Source organism: Camarhynchus parvulus, chromosome 4, assembly GCF_901933205.1.
Source record: "Camarhynchus parvulus chromosome 4, STF_HiC, whole genome shotgun sequence".
Taxonomy (NCBI): Eukaryota; Metazoa; Chordata; class Aves; order Passeriformes; family Thraupidae; genus Camarhynchus; species Camarhynchus parvulus.
The window spans coordinates 12,170,607-12,188,356 of NC_044574.1; the positions used below are offsets into that span (position 1 = coordinate 12,170,607).

The 17,750-nt window shown below is 36.5% G+C and overlaps 1 protein-coding gene across 3 annotated transcripts in view; it reads right to left on the bottom strand.

Moving 5' to 3' along the window:
- KIAA0232 (KIAA0232 ortholog) overlaps positions 1-17,750 on the bottom strand; it is a 64,059-nt gene that overhangs the window by 22,971 nt on the left and 23,338 nt on the right. For all 3 annotated transcript variants that reach the window (XM_030946775.1, XM_030946774.1, XM_030946773.1), the window contains one exon: positions 9,229-9,366. In XM_030946775.1, the coding sequence (XP_030802635.1) occupies positions 9,229-9,276 (48 nt within the window). In that variant the 5' untranslated portion in view covers positions 9,277-9,366. The remainder of the gene's footprint in view (positions 1-9,228; positions 9,367-17,750) is intronic.

Below are 17,750 nucleotides of genomic sequence, written 5' to 3' on the forward strand. Positions count from 1 at the left end.
ATTATTTCACACAGCTATACTATGGAACTGAGAAGGGGATTGTTCAACAAAATTTTTCATTTTCACTGAGCTTTCACCTCTTCCCATCACCCATAATATCATCTGGTTATGGGTCTCATATTTCCAACAAAAAAAGGCCAAGCAAACATATACTTTTTCCTGCAGCTCTGCACATATGCAATAGCCAAGCCTTCTGGACAAAACAAGGGAAAACAAACTTCTGATAGCCAGTACTTAGAAGATTTTCCACATCTGACAGACCATGAATATAGACACAGTAGCTGAAAAATTCTGTCAGATTGTACAACTCAAAGGGAAGTGTTTTAGGGAGATGCTGTTTGGCTTTAGGTTTTTCGGCATGTTCAGTTTTTTTGCCTCTAGTCTAACATAAGTTAAAAGCTTCCTCCAGAAGCTTTGAACTGTGCAGTGCAAATATTTACTAAATATGGCTTGTTACTTCAGGCCTGTAAGGTACGGGGAAAGGTCCTTGCCCCTCTTCAATCTTTTTGAAAAGCAAAAGCATTACAATTCCTTTTACTTGAACAATTAAAATAATCACTCATTTGCTATTAGGCTTTTGAGAGCTTTCTAGCTTACACTTTCAAAACAAATCCTCATTTCCTTTTCCCAAACATATAGAATTTGTTTAGGTTGGAAAGTACCTCTGGAGATCATCTAGTCCAAACCCCTGCTGAAAGAGGATAACCTAGAGAACACTGACACTCCTTTCACAAAATACAAGTTCAAGCAATCTAGAAATTAAAGTAAATCAATATATTCATAGTTTCAAATCACTGATTTAACTGGCTATAGGCTCTCCAGAGAAAATGGCACTGTGACTGAACCAGGACTGTTTTCTTGGCACGTCTCCTGTCACCAAGTGCAGGATTAAACAGCTTTCCTATATGAATCAGCTGTTAAGCCACGTGAACTGAGTAAGGCACAAAATGTGATTCACTGCAACCACACATCTATTTCTATATTTTGTAGGATGATGAGAGAAAGTTAGAAGTCTAGGTTTTCATTTTTTACCATTCTGACACAGTATAATTCATCTGATTACAAGTACTCTCATAAGAGGTGCTCAAGACAGACTGAAAAAAGACTAAAAAAAATCTTGGCCCAAGATCAGCACTATATGAATGAATAAATGAATAAATAAATCAATCCATTAAAACAGTATCTTCTCTGGGGTGTTCAACCCAGGTGGAGTTCAAAGGAATAAAATAAGGTTCCAGCTTGCATTATGGAATTTTTTTCCATCATAATAAGGTGGATGACACTAAGAAACATTTAAAAGTATGTACAACTTTTTTGACCCTTTAGAAGCAAGAACACACTCAAATCTTTATCTGCTCACTTGAATACATAATGATTTACAACAAAGATATTGGACCAGTCAGAAAAACAGATTCTATTTATTAACTTCTCTTTTTGGGGCTCATGAATACTTGATCCAAAGTAATCCTCAATCAACGTGTGACCTCAGAATATCAATTTCCAAGCAAACTAATTTAATATCACAAAAATCCAAGCTATTTTAAGAAATGAGAGAGCAATAGCACTCCAACAAGGAAATAAAAATACTTCCCTACAGCTCTCTTAATTCTGTCTTTGGTATTAAAACAACATTAGGAAAGGTAAATTACATATCTAGCACATAGCTAGGATCAGGCTCAGATTTCAGAGCTATGATTCACCACTTCACACAACACCTTCTAAGAGAGAGAGAGGGATAATAAATAGCACATGTTATTTACTAATTCTAGATAAAAGAGATCATCTGCCACCTCAAATTAACTTCAAATGAACACGCTATCCCTAAATGTAGGTTACTAGAGCAGCTAATCTGACTTCTGTTATTTAAAACTTAATTCTCTTAGATCCCTCCCATAGCAGGCTACACTGAAATAGAAGTTATCCCCCCAAGAAAGGATAATTCCTCACTATAAACTATTCTCCCTGATTATTATTCATCACATATAAACAAACATGCTGACTTCAAAGCCACAACAGACTTGCTATCCTTGTAAGCAGTGCTGCTGAGATTTCACTTAATCACAGTACTTCAGCTTGCCCATGCTAAAATGTTCTTATCTGTATTATCAATGAAATGGGAGAAACTCATAAAGTGCGTTCCCACCAATTATGCAAAGGCTCTTTTCTGCATCAAGTGAATTGCAGAAAGGACACTTGAATTTTCCCCAGCAGGTGCTCTGCCAAATTTGTTCAAGTTTGCTTATGTGTATAAGAATTCATAATGGACACCCAACTCAAATTTTTGGTGAAAATAATTGTTCTGCATTAAGGAAAATGATAATTTAATAACACTGCTCTGTGAGGGAACACAGGGCATTATTCAGGAGAGCTCTGTAACCAACTCCTCTGGCATTTTCCTGGCCACTCCTTTGTGCCTGAAAGACTGTGCTGCTCCTCCCTCCAAGAAATGCATATGCCAACTTTGCTTCTGTCCCAGGCTTAGCAGAGAAGCTGTGTGAGGACAGATCTGCCTTGCCCCAGTTTGTCCCCATTTTCATTGGAAGCACATACAAGGTGAAATAACTTTCAATCACACTGAACACACACTTTCAGCCTCCAAGGCAGTCATCTGTACTATTGGAAATAATGCTTATGAAGCCACTTTTGTGTAGACTAAGCTCCCACAAGGAATTTCTCCAGTTCAATATGTATCTTCTCTATATTGAGAAAATGTATACAAAAGTTGGAATAATTAAAAGTTTTGTCAACTTCAATTAATGTTACTATTACCGACAGCAAAGAGGCTTCAGTAACAAGACAAATCAGATATGTGGTACTTTGAATATCTGTTTAATGCCATAAAGAAAAAGAAATTGATTTATTGTAATTAATCTATTCTGTGATGGTTACCTTGGCAAGAAAAATTACTTTCATTTTCTATATGGTATCTAAAATTATTTTAAAAATTCTTTCCTAAATTACGCTGCATGTTCTGGAAACTGCTTATATCCCTTTCAATAAGGGCAACTCGATACAACTCAAAAAAAAGATAATATTCATTGACTTTGTGAAGTGTTTTGGCATTTTCCAGTAAAAGACTCTGAACAACCAGGCACAAAGAAATGCTAACTACTGAGCTAGTCAGCATATATGCTTCAAGAACCACTAAGGCTCTTTTGGAAACTTCATTTTTTTGGTTTAATAAATTCAAATTTTCAACATGCACTTCACTTTTCTGATTTGTTAAGATGGCTTTTACACAACTTGATTCATTCTTGTGATGTCCCATATCTTTACATTAACACTCTCATTCATGTCACTCCTTGTTATACAAAAATGTGCAATTTAAATCATTCAAGAAACCACCTGATGTTTACAGTATACCAGATTCAGTGGTATTCCAGTGTAGTGGTCTATGTGTATTATCTAATTAACATTGGATTACATTAGAGAAGCAGGGAACAGCAGGAATAAATCAGTGATTAAAATAAATTTTAAATCATCTTGTCAAGGTGCCATTCTACTTAAGAGGAAAAGAAAGACTGTTCCCTTGCTACAAATTCCAGAAGTCCTTTTTTCTCAGTTCTTTATCACTATTGCAAAGTGTAAGGCAGATTATGCAACAGTGCCCTAGGCCAAATGTCACACAGATACCATTATCTCTGGAGGCAGCAATAGCTGGCCAAAGTAACCCATCAATAAAACCATGCTCAGATGCACAATCATAACCAATTTGTTCATTTGGCCTGCACTAGCAGATTATTTCTTCAAAGAAGGTTTATGTACAGAACTGTAATAACTGCCTGGATGCCCCACCCCTGCAAATGTTGAAGGCCAGGTTGGATGGGGCTCCAAGCAAACTGGTCTAGCGGGAGGTGTCCCTGCTCATGGCAGGAGGTTGGAATGAGATTATCTTTAAGGTTCCTTCCAAACCAAACCATTCTAGCATTCTATGAAAGTTTGACAGTTCTGCACTTCAAGTAAGAAAGATGACAAACACTAAGAAAATTTCAACAAAATCTTATTTTAGACATATCTCAAGTCTGTGCTGAAAGCAAGGCACATTTGAGAATAAAATTATCATTTTAAATTTTTAACAAAACTGTTCACTAGACCCACACTTGTTCCTCTACATGATCCCATATGATAACACAAGTATCAGAAGAGTTATATGCCCTCCTCATGACTCAAAGTAAGCAAAGCCAATGCTCTGTGCTGTTAGCATGCCACACCTGAGTAATTTAAAATAAATTACTGTTACAAAGTTTCACCAATTATGTTTCTATGTTATCTCCAAGCAGTAATTTCTTAGAACAGTGGGATGGAAGGCACTGTGTGTTCTTGTCAAATATATTAGAGTAGTTCTCTTTCAAAATTCATCATGGAATCTATCAACCAAGACTAGCTCTTGCTTTAACACGTTGCACACTGTTTTGTGTTAGCAGATTTTGAGAGCTTGGTTAGTTCAGAATGGACCACACTGCCTGAACCCCATTATGGCAGGCCTTGGGAGATCAGCAGCCCTGGACACTAGGATGTCTCAGGATGTGCTGGGGACCAGCTTAGGTAAAGTGGCCCCTACACTGGGAGAAGGAAAGTCTTGGAGCACTGGTTTCATCCGTGCAGAAAATAAGATCACAAGAAGTTGTCTCCTTTTCTCATTCTTAAAAAGTCCTCACACAGCAGAAGGACACAGCAACTGGTTGAACTGAAACTCTGGCACCATCTTGGGGTGCAGCTTCATGTGTCACACTGCACGTGTTTGGTGACTGAACTGCAACAACACAGAGGAGACCTGCTCGCTCTATTGAACAACACCAATTTTAGCAGAAAAGTAGTCAGGTACAAGCTAATTAAGCTTGGATTTGTCACCAATGGACAGGCACATAAGTAATTTCAATATTATTACTAGGAAACGTACCTATTGAAAAGTCTTACATGTATCAGTCTCCATATGTAACCTCTAATTCCAACCTTGCTCCCAGTATCCACCTTGTAAAAGTAGCACATGTGAATTTCTAAACTCTTATTTATTTAATAAATTTCTGAGTCTCAAAGATACTGCCTTCTGTCTTTTTACAATAACATTACAAGTAATGACAAGTTTCATTATTCAAATACAAAATAATGTACTTTCAGAATTAGGAGGTTTAAACAAAAAGAACCTCCACTTGCACCTGAACAAACGGATCATGTTTCTACAAACAACAACAATACAACGAATCACCAAGCCATTTAATGCTGACAGATCAGCTGTTTTTACTTAAAATTTGAGGTAGTAATTTGAGGATAATATTTCTTATTTTCATCAAAGTACTTTATATAAATATTCCCCAGTCCTAAGCATTAGGATTTTTTACCCAATGTTTCATTAGAATGGATATCCATCCCTACTTGAGCAGTTAATTGCAAAACAACCTTCAAAAATTTCTTCCATACTTTAGCAGGATAAAAATTAAGACAAAATCTCTACTCAAGGTCAATATTAACAATCTTTTTAAAATTTGAGCAATTATTCAGCATGTCTTTAAACTGCTATTTATTCAAGTGTTTCAGAAAAAATAAACTTTAGAACTACAGTAAGAATAGCAATTGATTGCTACATTAGAGTACTTGTCTTAAAGTCTTTCTCACCATCATTCTGTCTCCATTTTCTGGAGAGTTGCAATGTACTTACATTTCCTCTGCTCCTGACTGCATCAAGAGCATCTGCAGCCAAAGACTCATTTATACAAATACAGGCAATTTGAGACACCAAAATGCTTGTCACACAAAAAATACTGTCCTCAGAATGTACACCCATTAACAATTTGCATTCTCACATATACCAGATGGCGCCTGAACACACTTAGTCCACAACAGCCTCTGCCATGGCAAAGACACAGAGGCAGAGCAGCTTCTTTGACTCTTCATTCTCCACAATGTAGGAAATGTTTTAGAAATAAACACCAAATTTGGGCTTCTTCAAGTCATATATTTGTTTTCAGCACTGTGAAATTAAAACTAAACCTTGGATTTCTGTCTCAGATTAGTGTTTTACAGCATTACTCTTCTTAACACAAGAGGAAGAACAGAAGTGAAGCAAAACTAAGCTACCAAACGAAGCACCTAAGTATGAATGTAAAATATAAATTAAGTATAAATGTATAAATGAAGTACCCTAAGAATGAATACTGTGGAAATGAAAACCCACAAGAGGTTATTTCAAAATACTTGTTTCAACCACTAAATGGAAGTCTGACAAAAAAAGTACTTACTGCTATCAAGCCAATTTTCATATAATCTATTTTATCACTTCCTCTCTCCATCAAGCACCTTCTTGAAGTGATCACCCAATTTTAAGGCTTTTGGTTACTGGTAGGGGAGGAGGCAGACTGTCTGCCATTTCTTAACACATTATTGGTTTAAATAGGTAAATGCAAAAATCAAAATTACATTAACCATATCTCTGTAATTTGCTATGAGAGTTAGAAAAGTTACTACTGACCCTCATTACCTTTTCATCCTCCACACACTTTTCTCTCTAAAATGATCAGGCAACAAAATCCTAAAGTCTTCACTGAATTGTCACCCTGATTTGGCTCTTTTGTGCGTGTTTGTTTGTGTGTGCCTATACACACTCTGTCTACAGACACACACAGGGTAAAAACCACAATCACTTCACTTAAATACAATTTTATTTAAATAGATTCAAGTTGAAATCCCCTAGGACTTTTTCCCAGTTATTCTCATTAAAGGGACTCAAACTTGCTTGTTTTACTCCAATACTAAGGTTGAAAGAAGAGATTAGGCTGCAAGAGCAAGTGTTCCCCATCCATGTGAGCAGATTGGCATTTCTGCATCCACCTACTTTGCAAAAGGGATCACAGAAGGTAAGAAAAACTATAAAAAAGCTCCACAACTGATCATGTGGACTATTTATCAGGCCACTTGCAAAAAGAGAACATCCTAATGAACACATCTACCTCATCTGACAACAAAAAAAATCACAGGTAAACATTTCTCAGATGATTCAGAAAACTGTTTAAAAAATTCAAGTGGCACTGGAAAAAAAGTATATATTTGTATCTCAACAATTTTTATAAATACTCCTTACACACAACTGATCTACCATTTCAACTACAGTTCACAGAGTATTTTTATCTTTTTGCAGTGACGAAACCATGAAGATTGTATGGAAGAGCTTGAATGCCTCAGCAAAAATATTATTTTAAGATTATCTTTTACAGTCCAAAATCTATTCATTATTCCCATCAGATCAGCACACAAACTTAAATACAAAAACCCAACAACATCAGAAATGTGTTTCAAAAATCAGAAATAAAAGGTATTACTAGCATTTAAGTAGGATCTCACCCTTCCCTTTAATTCTGGTGGAAAAAATTATAAGTCTCTATTTCTTTCAAGCAATGCTTGTGTTAAACTACCTACAAAGCAGCTTTAAGTAAAAACTTTTTTTAAAAGGTTTAAAGGTTCATTTCTGTGTTTCAATATACATTATAAAAATTATGACCTGCAATTTCATTAATGACAAAAAATGTGCAAGCTTAATTGTATGAGCAGGCAACAGAAGCCAAAATAGCTCTGAAATAACTCAAGTCTACAGGTTGCAGATTATAGGTTAATGTTGAACACTAACAAGGTGACAGAGGTCAAAGGTGAAGTTATTTTTCAACCTTTCAGATCTCATGTATTTTTATTCTTTCAAAACTGTAGTTGAATAGTTTCTTTCCTTCTCTGTTAAAGATTATTAATAAATTCACCTCCTTCCTTTTGCTCTGCAACTAAATTTCTCTATATAACATAAATTTAGTTTTAAGTGATGATTCTTGATTTTCAGCTATGTGGAGATGGATCAAGAGTGTAATTTCTGAAGTTAAGAATCAATCATCAGTATTCCTGCAGTCTATGTATGAGACCTACATTTTATTGTTCATAAAATGAGTATACAAAGACAAACATATCCTCAAGAAAGACATTACTTCTTGCAATTATTTCTCTGTGTTTGCTTCATATTCAAATTAACTTCTGTGGTAGTTGGAGTGCTGACCTCAATATTCTGTAACTTTGAGAGCAGAGCAAATTACCAACAAAACTGTACTTTGCATCACTTTGTTAGGATAATAAGTAATGGGAAAATGGGAGGTCAGAAATCTCCCAGTTAGTCAATTAGCAATTTGGTAACAGAACAAATATTCAAGTACCCTCACAGTGAGCCAGAACATGATGGCAATGCTGCTGAAGGTGGTGGGAATAACCACCACATCTTCCCCACTTCCTTCATTACTTTGTCACAGCCTTGCTGGCACAAGTGCCTGTGCCACAAATCTGACCAGGAAACCTCTCTGGGTTAACATTTCCTCTGCCCCAACCAGGTTAATCTCAGGAAACTGACTCACTTTCCCAAACCAGTTGTGCACATAACCACCCAAATGCTTGTGCAAGCACAAGCTATGACTAGGAAGGTGTGGAGAGCAGTAACGCAACCAGGCTGCAGAGGTGGGGTAGCTGCTTCTTACAGCACTGACAGATCAGAATATTTATAGTTCTGTAAACTAAAAAAACAGGTTCTCATTTTTGCTGTCTGAAAAATCTCCTTGGAGAGCTTCCTTTGACTTGTGCTACAGATCATTCTTTCTTTTTAAACATTGCCTTCAACTGCTTCTCCCTTTGTCCACTCGTCTGCTCAACTACACACTATCTGCTGCCTCTGCTGTCTTCCTTCAACCTGCTGCCTTCACTTCTCCTCACCTGCTCTAGAGTCAGTGCACTTCTATCCCACTTCCACTCAATCCTGTAACCTGGAAAGTGAACATTTGCTACTATACATGGCTTTTTATTTAGGAATTCTGGATTACACATGTTGCATGCACAGAGCAAGATGGCTTCTGCCCACATGTTCCAGTCCTTTCTATCCACACACAACACAAAGCCAACTAAGAATTTTTAGAATTACCTTTATGCAAAGTTTTGTGGTAATTTCAACTCAAACTGGTGCCCCTGACAAGAATAGGGAAGGGTTTACAGAAAGGAAAGCATGACACCACATAGTACAGCATCTCTTGTGAAATCATTCTAACATACACCGATATCATGATTACTAAATAAAAATAAGCAATTCTCGAAGAACTCTTGGCAAACTAGCACTTTAAGAAGCCACAAATTAAAATATAAGTATCACAAGCAAAATACATCTAGCACAAAGAAGGACATAAAGCCTTAAGAATCTACTAAATAGGCCAAACTTACTTCATCAGAAGCAGAGCGAAGACACTGGACAGCAGCCTGTTTTTTCATTTCCTCTAGTGTTAGATCAGAGCACTTTTTCTTACTCTTTCCCCATTTCTTGTAAGCTCCCTTTTCCCAGCCCAGGAAGATGTCATTCTCCTAAAACCAAATAAAGAAATTACATTATTTAAATACATTAGTATCTCAGTACTATAGCAGAGCAGAACTACAAATAACATACTGAGCAAAATGAAACCAACCCCGTTCTATCTGCTAAAAACTACTTTTTGCCAAATTAAAGATTAGTTTGATAACATAAAACTTGCATTTACTATTCAGAAAAGCACATGCATCTTTCACAGGACATGGAGGCAACTCACACTACACTGTAATATTTTCCAATTTTTGCAAAGTATATCCACAAAGGCAATTTTATGGCCAACTTATGGTTGAATGTATTACTGTAATTTACACAAAATATGTGAGTTTCACTGATCTCTGAAATAATAAGAATGAGAAGCAAGTAGTTCAGAGAGTTAAGATCAAACTTAACAGAAAGTTAAACAAGCCACAAGAAGAAAATGTGGTGTTAGATCCTGAAGCCTTCAACTCAGTGTTAAAATGAACATGATTACATCTAGAGATAGCAGTAGTTATCATAAAATTTTCAGAAGAAAATCCAAGTAATTGAGAACTGAGGGTGAGTAGGTGGGGTTGGCTTCCTACACATGCAAGAATGATGAAGAACAATAACATCAGAGTAGAATGTTATTGTATTATATGCAATCATCTGAAGATACAGTATCCCTTTTATATGGCTTTTCAGAATTTACAAAATTTATATATTGACTTCATGAGAAGGAGCAGAGCAATTTGCTGGATTGACTGCTTAAAGTCTTATTTGAGCACCAAAACTGGAGAACTGCATTTCGTGCTGAAAGAGCAAAAAGCTACCAGTTACTCTGATTTTCCTAGCACTTGTGCAAGGTGCCAGTGATTCACTTAAAACCAAAAATTTGAACAGGCTACTGTACTTTTATTAGAAGGAATAACAAAAGAAATAATAGAAAATAATTTTAAAAAAATCAGAGAATAGGCTTAAAAGACTGTGCATATCTACAGTTCATTTTTTAAAATTAAATTTTTAAGTCTTTTCCAAAATTGCAGTTTATGTATTTCTTTATACAATGAGGCTGTAGAGCACTCTAACTCTTACCAATATTCATGGGAAAGAAAACAAACTAATGAGAATCACCTACTCCCCACCAGCTCCCAAAAGCCCTCCAGCTCATTCTCATGGGCACAGCTGCAAATAAGTAGAGACCCATTGTGGGTGAAGATCCAGGTACGCCAGCAAATTTGCAGCGGGTTAACTTCATTTATTCTGATTTTATGTGGAAAGTTCACAAAGACAACATCTGCAGTAGGAAAACATTCCCAAAATGCTATGTATTACTGTTTTTCTCTATGCTAACAAAGGTTTGCTTTGTACTGATAGATCACAGCTTTACCAACGATCTGTCAGCAGAGCAGCAAGAACCTTCATGCTCACAGAAATTTATAAAGCATTTCATTCAGCCCTTCAGACATGTAATTTCAAAAATATCTGACACTTGTCTACAAACTTTGACAGTTTTCAACTTTTAAAAACCGAAAAACCTCTTTTAAGATGCATTTTTTAATGGGGGAAGGGAAGCAAAATGGAATTCTCTCTCAGGCCCCCACCCCACAGCTGTGGTATCATGGTTTCATTCTTCCTTCCAGAGTGAGTGAATTGTTTGTGCACTCTGGGAACAACACGGTTTGTCCTGCAGGATGCAGCAATTGAGGACATAGCTCTGACAGAATTCTTGTTTTCTTTCTACCTCTTTATATAATACACAAACAAAAAAATTTTTGGAGACATGGTTTTCAGTCACAGCTGGCTGCCAAGTTTAAAATTTGGGTTTGCATTTTTTTTCCAGGACAAACTCCTAAGTTTTATAGCCTCAGATTTTACAAAACTAGCAAACACCATGGATTACAGCTATTCCATGAAAAATTTTGCAGTTTAAAATCTTCATCTAAACTACAGTATTTATCAGCACCATATATGTATTGGATATAGCCTATGTTACTGAGGATCTTGCACTTTCTATACACAAATCAAACATCACACCCATAAAACCCCACAGAACAGTGAAGAAAAAAAAACCTTAGGCATAATTCTTGTGAATCAGAACCATTCTGGATCAAAGACAAAAAGGTTTTACAAAGCTCAACATTATAGTAAAATGCCTGAGAAACAAGAACATGTAATACATGCTAGAGAGGGAGTTTGTAGAATGGTGAGACACAAACAGAGTGATCCTCTTCTTTTATGGTGACCAAATTGTCAAACAAAAAAAAACCACAGACAACCCAGTAGTTCCAATGGTTTAAATTAGTTAAATTTAACGGTTTAAATTAGTTAAATAAGTCTCTTAAATTTTTTTCCCCTCTCTTTTGCTCTCTGTCTTCAGCAGTCAGGAGCCCATCAGTAGGTTTACTCCTCAGACTGAAAAGTGTCAAGTCCATAACAAACAGGAAAGACAGCAGCTCAGCAAAACATTCTGTAGGCATGAAGACAGGTAAACTACTTCCTCCACATAGAAAGAATAACCAAGGACTTCTGATCTTTTCACCTACTAGATGCCTTCATTTACCATGTTTCCTAACAGAACTAGAGATTATAACATAATCCTCGTTTTAATGCAAGAGCTCTACACTGGTCACTGAACTTTTCACAAAAGCAATGCCACTCTGAACTTACATATTTTAAAACTGTGCATACACACAGAAGAAAAACTAAAATTTTGCTTAGAGAGCTCAAATATTTAAACCAGACTACCACTACCTACATTTGCAAGAGATGACCATCCAATATTAAAGAGGTATCAACAGAAAGCCAGTATGCCCTCTGGATACTGAAAAAAACCCAAGTTCTTGTATCTAAACTGTTACTCAAACATCTGCTCTTCAGAGTCCTACTATCCCCTACCTACAACGTAACTAGATAATTTCATTAGAGATTTTCAATCATGAAGACACTGAAAGTGCAGCTTCCTGACAAGAATAACTTAATAACTATAAATACGGCTAAAGAAACATTGAAGTATCTGTATTCTTCACACTAGTGGTGCCTCAAGAAAGCCAGTATTTTGAGTGCTTAATTCAATTTTAAATTGAGATACAGGCACAAATTTTAGAAAGATTTTGAAATGGTTTATTCTATTCAGCTATGCAAAAGCAGCAATTCCACCACTTCCCTCTAAATTATCAAGAAATTGGAGAAGCAAAAAAAAAGGAAGTTTGATAGTGATTCTCCTTTCATTTGCTGTAAAAAGAAATATCTACTATTGATAAGAAACCAAATGTGACACCTTGCCATACGACTGAAATAAAAACATTATGAAGCTCATGATCCACATAAATTGCAACATTAGGAAGGGAAACATAATCTGTTTTTACAAAGGGAAAAAAAGGAAGACTTAGGGAACTACAGGCCAGTCAGTGTCACTTCTGTGACAAGATCGTGGCACAGATCCTCCTGGAATCTGTACTAGAGCCCATGGAAAATAAGGAGGTGACTGGTGACAGCCAACATGGCTTCACTGGGGACAGATCATGCCTGACAAATTTCATGGCCTTCTATGACACGATAACAGCTTTGGAGGGTAAGGGAAGAGTAAATGATGTCAACTACCTGGACCTGTGCAAAGCTTGTGACACTGTCCTTGCCTCTGAGAGACATGGATTTGACAGAAGGACCACTGAGTGGATAAGGAATTGGTTGGATGGTCACACTCAGAGTTGTGGTCGATGGCTTGATGTTCAAGTGAAGGCCAGTGACAAGTGTTTCTCGGGTCTGTATTGGTACTGATGCTGTTTAACACCTTTGTCGGTGACATGGACAGTGGGATCAAGTGCCCCCTCAGCAAGTTTGTCAATTACACCAAATCATAAGTTTTCTCCATGGCAAAAAAACTTTGCTAAATGCAGAATAGAGAGGACAGGGAAACATTCTTAAATGTTAGATAATGACTCCAAATCCAGATATTATCATGGAAAGAATTCATCTTAGACTCATAGTGAAAAACCAGGGAACCATCCATCCACTAGATGGTTCACTAGAAAGTCACCTCTTTCCCAGTTGTCCCAACCAGAAGGGTATAACCCTGCAGAGCCTGACTGTAACAGAATAGCTGACAATGTAGCAGATCACAACATGCGCTGCTACGACCTCAGGGTATTTGGGACTGAGGGCAGGCAGGAAAGAATTCTCCTTATCAAAACTAATCAATCCAAGTATAAAATCCTGTAATCTGAGTTTCTGTCAATTATAAACTTTTGCTTATAATCTTACCAGTTTGAAAGGGTAGTCTATGTGATGTTCACTAATTAGAAGTTACCTCTAGGCTAAAACTAAGGAGAAGAAATTTGTCACACCCACTCCAAGAATGAGAGAACATGCAAATGCTGCATCTGTTAAAATCTTATGTTTGTTGAGCAGACTGCCTTTAGACTTTTCCCATTAAAGTAAAATCAGGAAAGAAGAAAATTTAGCAAGGCTGTAGCTAGAAGTATAAAGGCATCATTTTACTTACACATCTGACTTACACTGCAGAAAAGAAAGCCAGGAACTCAACAGAAAACTGTCACTACAGACTCAAGGTGTCTGAAAGGGGCATGTCATGACTGGAGAAGTTATTTCATAACGTTTATGGTTGCTTTCTTGGCTTTAGAGATAAAGTTGTGTGTCAAGCATCACAGACCACTGTAATCATCTGATTTCAGAGAATATAGGCAGCACATGTCTATGCTTGGAGAAATGTGGCAAGTGCACTGTCATGCAATGACATATACCCAAAGAAAACGAAGGAAGTATCTCAGTTATGCCCAGAAATCCAAACAGTACAATTGTATCAGCACAGAGATGGCTGCAAAGAAATCCTGACTATTAGGAGGACTCACCAACCTGGCCCTTGAACTTCCATCTCTGCTCTGTATTGTGTAAACCTTTGTGAGAATACATTAGTAGTCACAACTTGATAAAAAAGGAATGAGCAGCTCAACATGATCACTCACACCAACACAAATGCAGCAGAGAGTGTGGAAATAAAGCTTCTCAGATAAGCAAAGTCCTTGAGAAGGAATGTTTTTCTTCTGCACTAACACACGAGCTGAAGCTGATTGCCTTGGAACCTGTACAGTTTGCACAAGCCTACAGCTGAGCTCCAATCCCTGCCAGCACAATTCCCACCCCTAAAACAGAATAGAGAATACAAACTCACAGTCCATGATACTCCAAACCTGTCCCGTATCTAACAGTAACTGGACAGAGAAATACAGAACAGCTCCATTACTGCGCAATTAACAAGACAAATGTCAACTAAAAACAAATAAATAAGTTTCCTGAGCCACATGCTTTTACAATAAAGACACTTCAGCCATCTTCCATTGCTCAAGTGAAGAAGAATCCATATCTACCCAATTTTTCTCAAAAAACTAATATTGTGCACAAAAAATTACTTCCCAAAATTTGAATTACATAGCTCTCAGCTATAGTACCCCCTTCCTAGAAAGGGATAGAGGGCAGGATCATAGTTAAGTTTTCCTCTATACACTTTAAAACTTAGTTATCTGAGCTTTTAGAAAGTGGTTTAACTTTTGTATGAATAAGCTTTATGGGCATATTAATTTCAAGATATAGTACCATTTTCTAAATATGATTAATTGGTCCTTTCTTCAGTTTACATTTTTATGTATGGGAAGAAGAAGGGGTTTATTCCCATTGCTGTAAACATATACATTTGACTAATCTAAGGATTTCAAATTAGTCATATAAAAAGTACAGCTAAACATCTTGGTCTCACAGTTTCCCCTCCTACCTACTCTGTTCTTCATACACTGATTCCCACAATTTGAAATTTACATATTTAGTTGGGGTACTGACTAAAAAACTATGGTCAGGAAATTTTAAAAATTATTCCTACAGGACTGCTTAATAAGCAGTACAAGCTTATTAGTATAAGCTTAAGCTTATACAGCTTAATAAGCAGTAACACAAACACAAACTAAACAGAAAATGCTTTGCATTCAAGAAATTCACTTCCACATGTTGCTGGTGAACTTTGAAATTTACTGACACTTGTGTACAGCAGTCACACCGCATTTCCCTACTGTAGCTGAACCCACTCTGCAGATTTAATGCCTTATCAAAAAATGTGTTTGAGTGACCCAAAAGCATTTCTTAGGGATGATAAAAGAACAGGTGTAATTATACTAGAAGCAGCATTGTTATTTTTGTGAAATAGGCATACCAGCCAGATTAACATTTAACATATGGTTAGTGGAGTGCACAGGACCAAATCTTCATTTCTCCTCCTCTCTTTAGGTTATGGATGAGACGTACAAACACGAAACACATGCAAAACCCCACATCCTCTTTCACCCAAAATATACATGGGAAAAACTAGTATCTATTACTAGAATATAAATCCAGACATCAGGTCCCTCTACTGGGTTAATATGGGATGGCAGGAGAACTAACAGCACATTCCACTGGATCTGGGAACCTAGCAAGAGCATCCCCAGTTCAGTCACCAAAGTGTCCTGTGTCCTTAGCACATGCAAGCCAAACACAGACTAAAGCTGGCAATGATATCCCCATCCCAGGGCAGAGAGATAGGCCAAAATCATTTATGGACTTAAAACCACAAGGTCAAGCCCTCAAATATATCACATATGGGCTGAGGTGTCCCTTCCGCTGCTCTCTTTTTCTCTTAATATAAAAAAGAAAACTACATTTCGGACTTTAAATATGTAAGTGACAATGATCAAAAAGCAAGAATAAAAACTCTGATCAGAGTCAGCAGAAGTGTAACTATCATTCTGAAGACTTTTTATGCCTCCATATAAAATATTATCTGAATGGAACTACTTCAAATCAGTCTACAAATAATTAGTCTTCCTGCAAAAAAAGCCTTTCTGTTAAAAATTGAAAAATCAAAAGCAAAAATCTCAATCCAGTCACAAAAGTACAAAGTTTGCAGTGCAATAGCTAATTAATTCTGAGAGTTAGGAAAACATCACCTTTAAAAAAAAAAAGGATTTTTACTTTCGAGGTTCAGAAAAAAACTGTTAACTTCCAAAAACTATTGAAAGAAGTAGATTAAAAGCAACAGAAGACACTTGATTTGGAAAGTATGCATAACAACTGCATTTCAATCTTCCTGCACGACCAAAGGCTTACAAACAAAGCCTTTATCTCACAGAGTGTCTAGCTCTAGTTTGTGTTAGGTTTTGGGGTTTTTTAAAATAAAGGCTCTATAAGGCAGAACAGTCCACAGGAACAAATCTATAGCTCTAAACCAAAATTTGTTATATTCAAAATCAGTTAACCTTACAATTAGTATGTGAAAGATACAACACAGAACACTGATTTTAATACTGCATAAAGAACAATCAATGAAATAACTTTTCACACAAAGTATATTTTAAGGCAATGCCTTCTGCTTCACACAGATTATAGTATCTTAATGCCACATTTACTGCATCATAAACTGGTTTGAGAACACACACATCTACAAATATATTTTTAATCAGCATTTAAACAACAATCAAATCTTAAAAGCACCTGTTTGGTTTGCTACTAGGAAACTAAGAGCAAGGTATTCTGATCAAAAGTTAGTCTAGCGTGAAGTCAAAAGGCTGTCTCACAATGTTCAGATCTCCACCAACAGCAATTCTGTGGGTCCCCAAAAGTTAAAAACTTGACAGCAATTTCACGATTTTTTGCCTAATTTATCTGAAGTAAATTCAGTAATAAAATGCAAACGGCCGAAAACATGTATACTTGGCAGAAACATACTGCACTTTACTTACATTAAACAGTCTGTAAATCCACATGAATTTTATGAGGTTTTCCTTAATGGACCAAAAGTGCCTAAAAAGTCACCTATCTCAGCACAAAATACCAGTGATTTCCAAACATTTTGAAGAGACCATTGACAAGCCTTAAAAAAAAAACAAACTGAACCAAGTAAACTCCCTAACACACTCCCTAAATAATGAATATCTTATATAGCATTGTTCAAGAGATTTCTTTAGTAATCTTTAGGCCACGTAGACATCTAATAAATGTGCAAATCAATTTGAGAATTGTTCTCTAGAAAGATGGTACACAAGCAGTATCTTCAGTTGTAGGAAAAAAAAAGGCAAGTCTATCACTGAAATCCTTACTTGTCTCCTGATGCGACAAACCTCAACTAGCCACAAAACCCTCAAAACTATTTCTATGAACTGTATCACAGAAATCAAGGAAAATGTGCAAACCCAATTCATACTATCTTTGTATTTTCTACTCCATCAGTCAATACTGGTGAAAAAAATCCCAAAGAGCCTTCTACTTCTGCCCACTTAAACCCTCCGATCAGCAATAGATCATTGCTGCCGAACAACCTGAGGGGAGAGGTAAATTAAAAAAAGGAAAAAAAGAGTACACAGTCAGAATGAAGTACTTC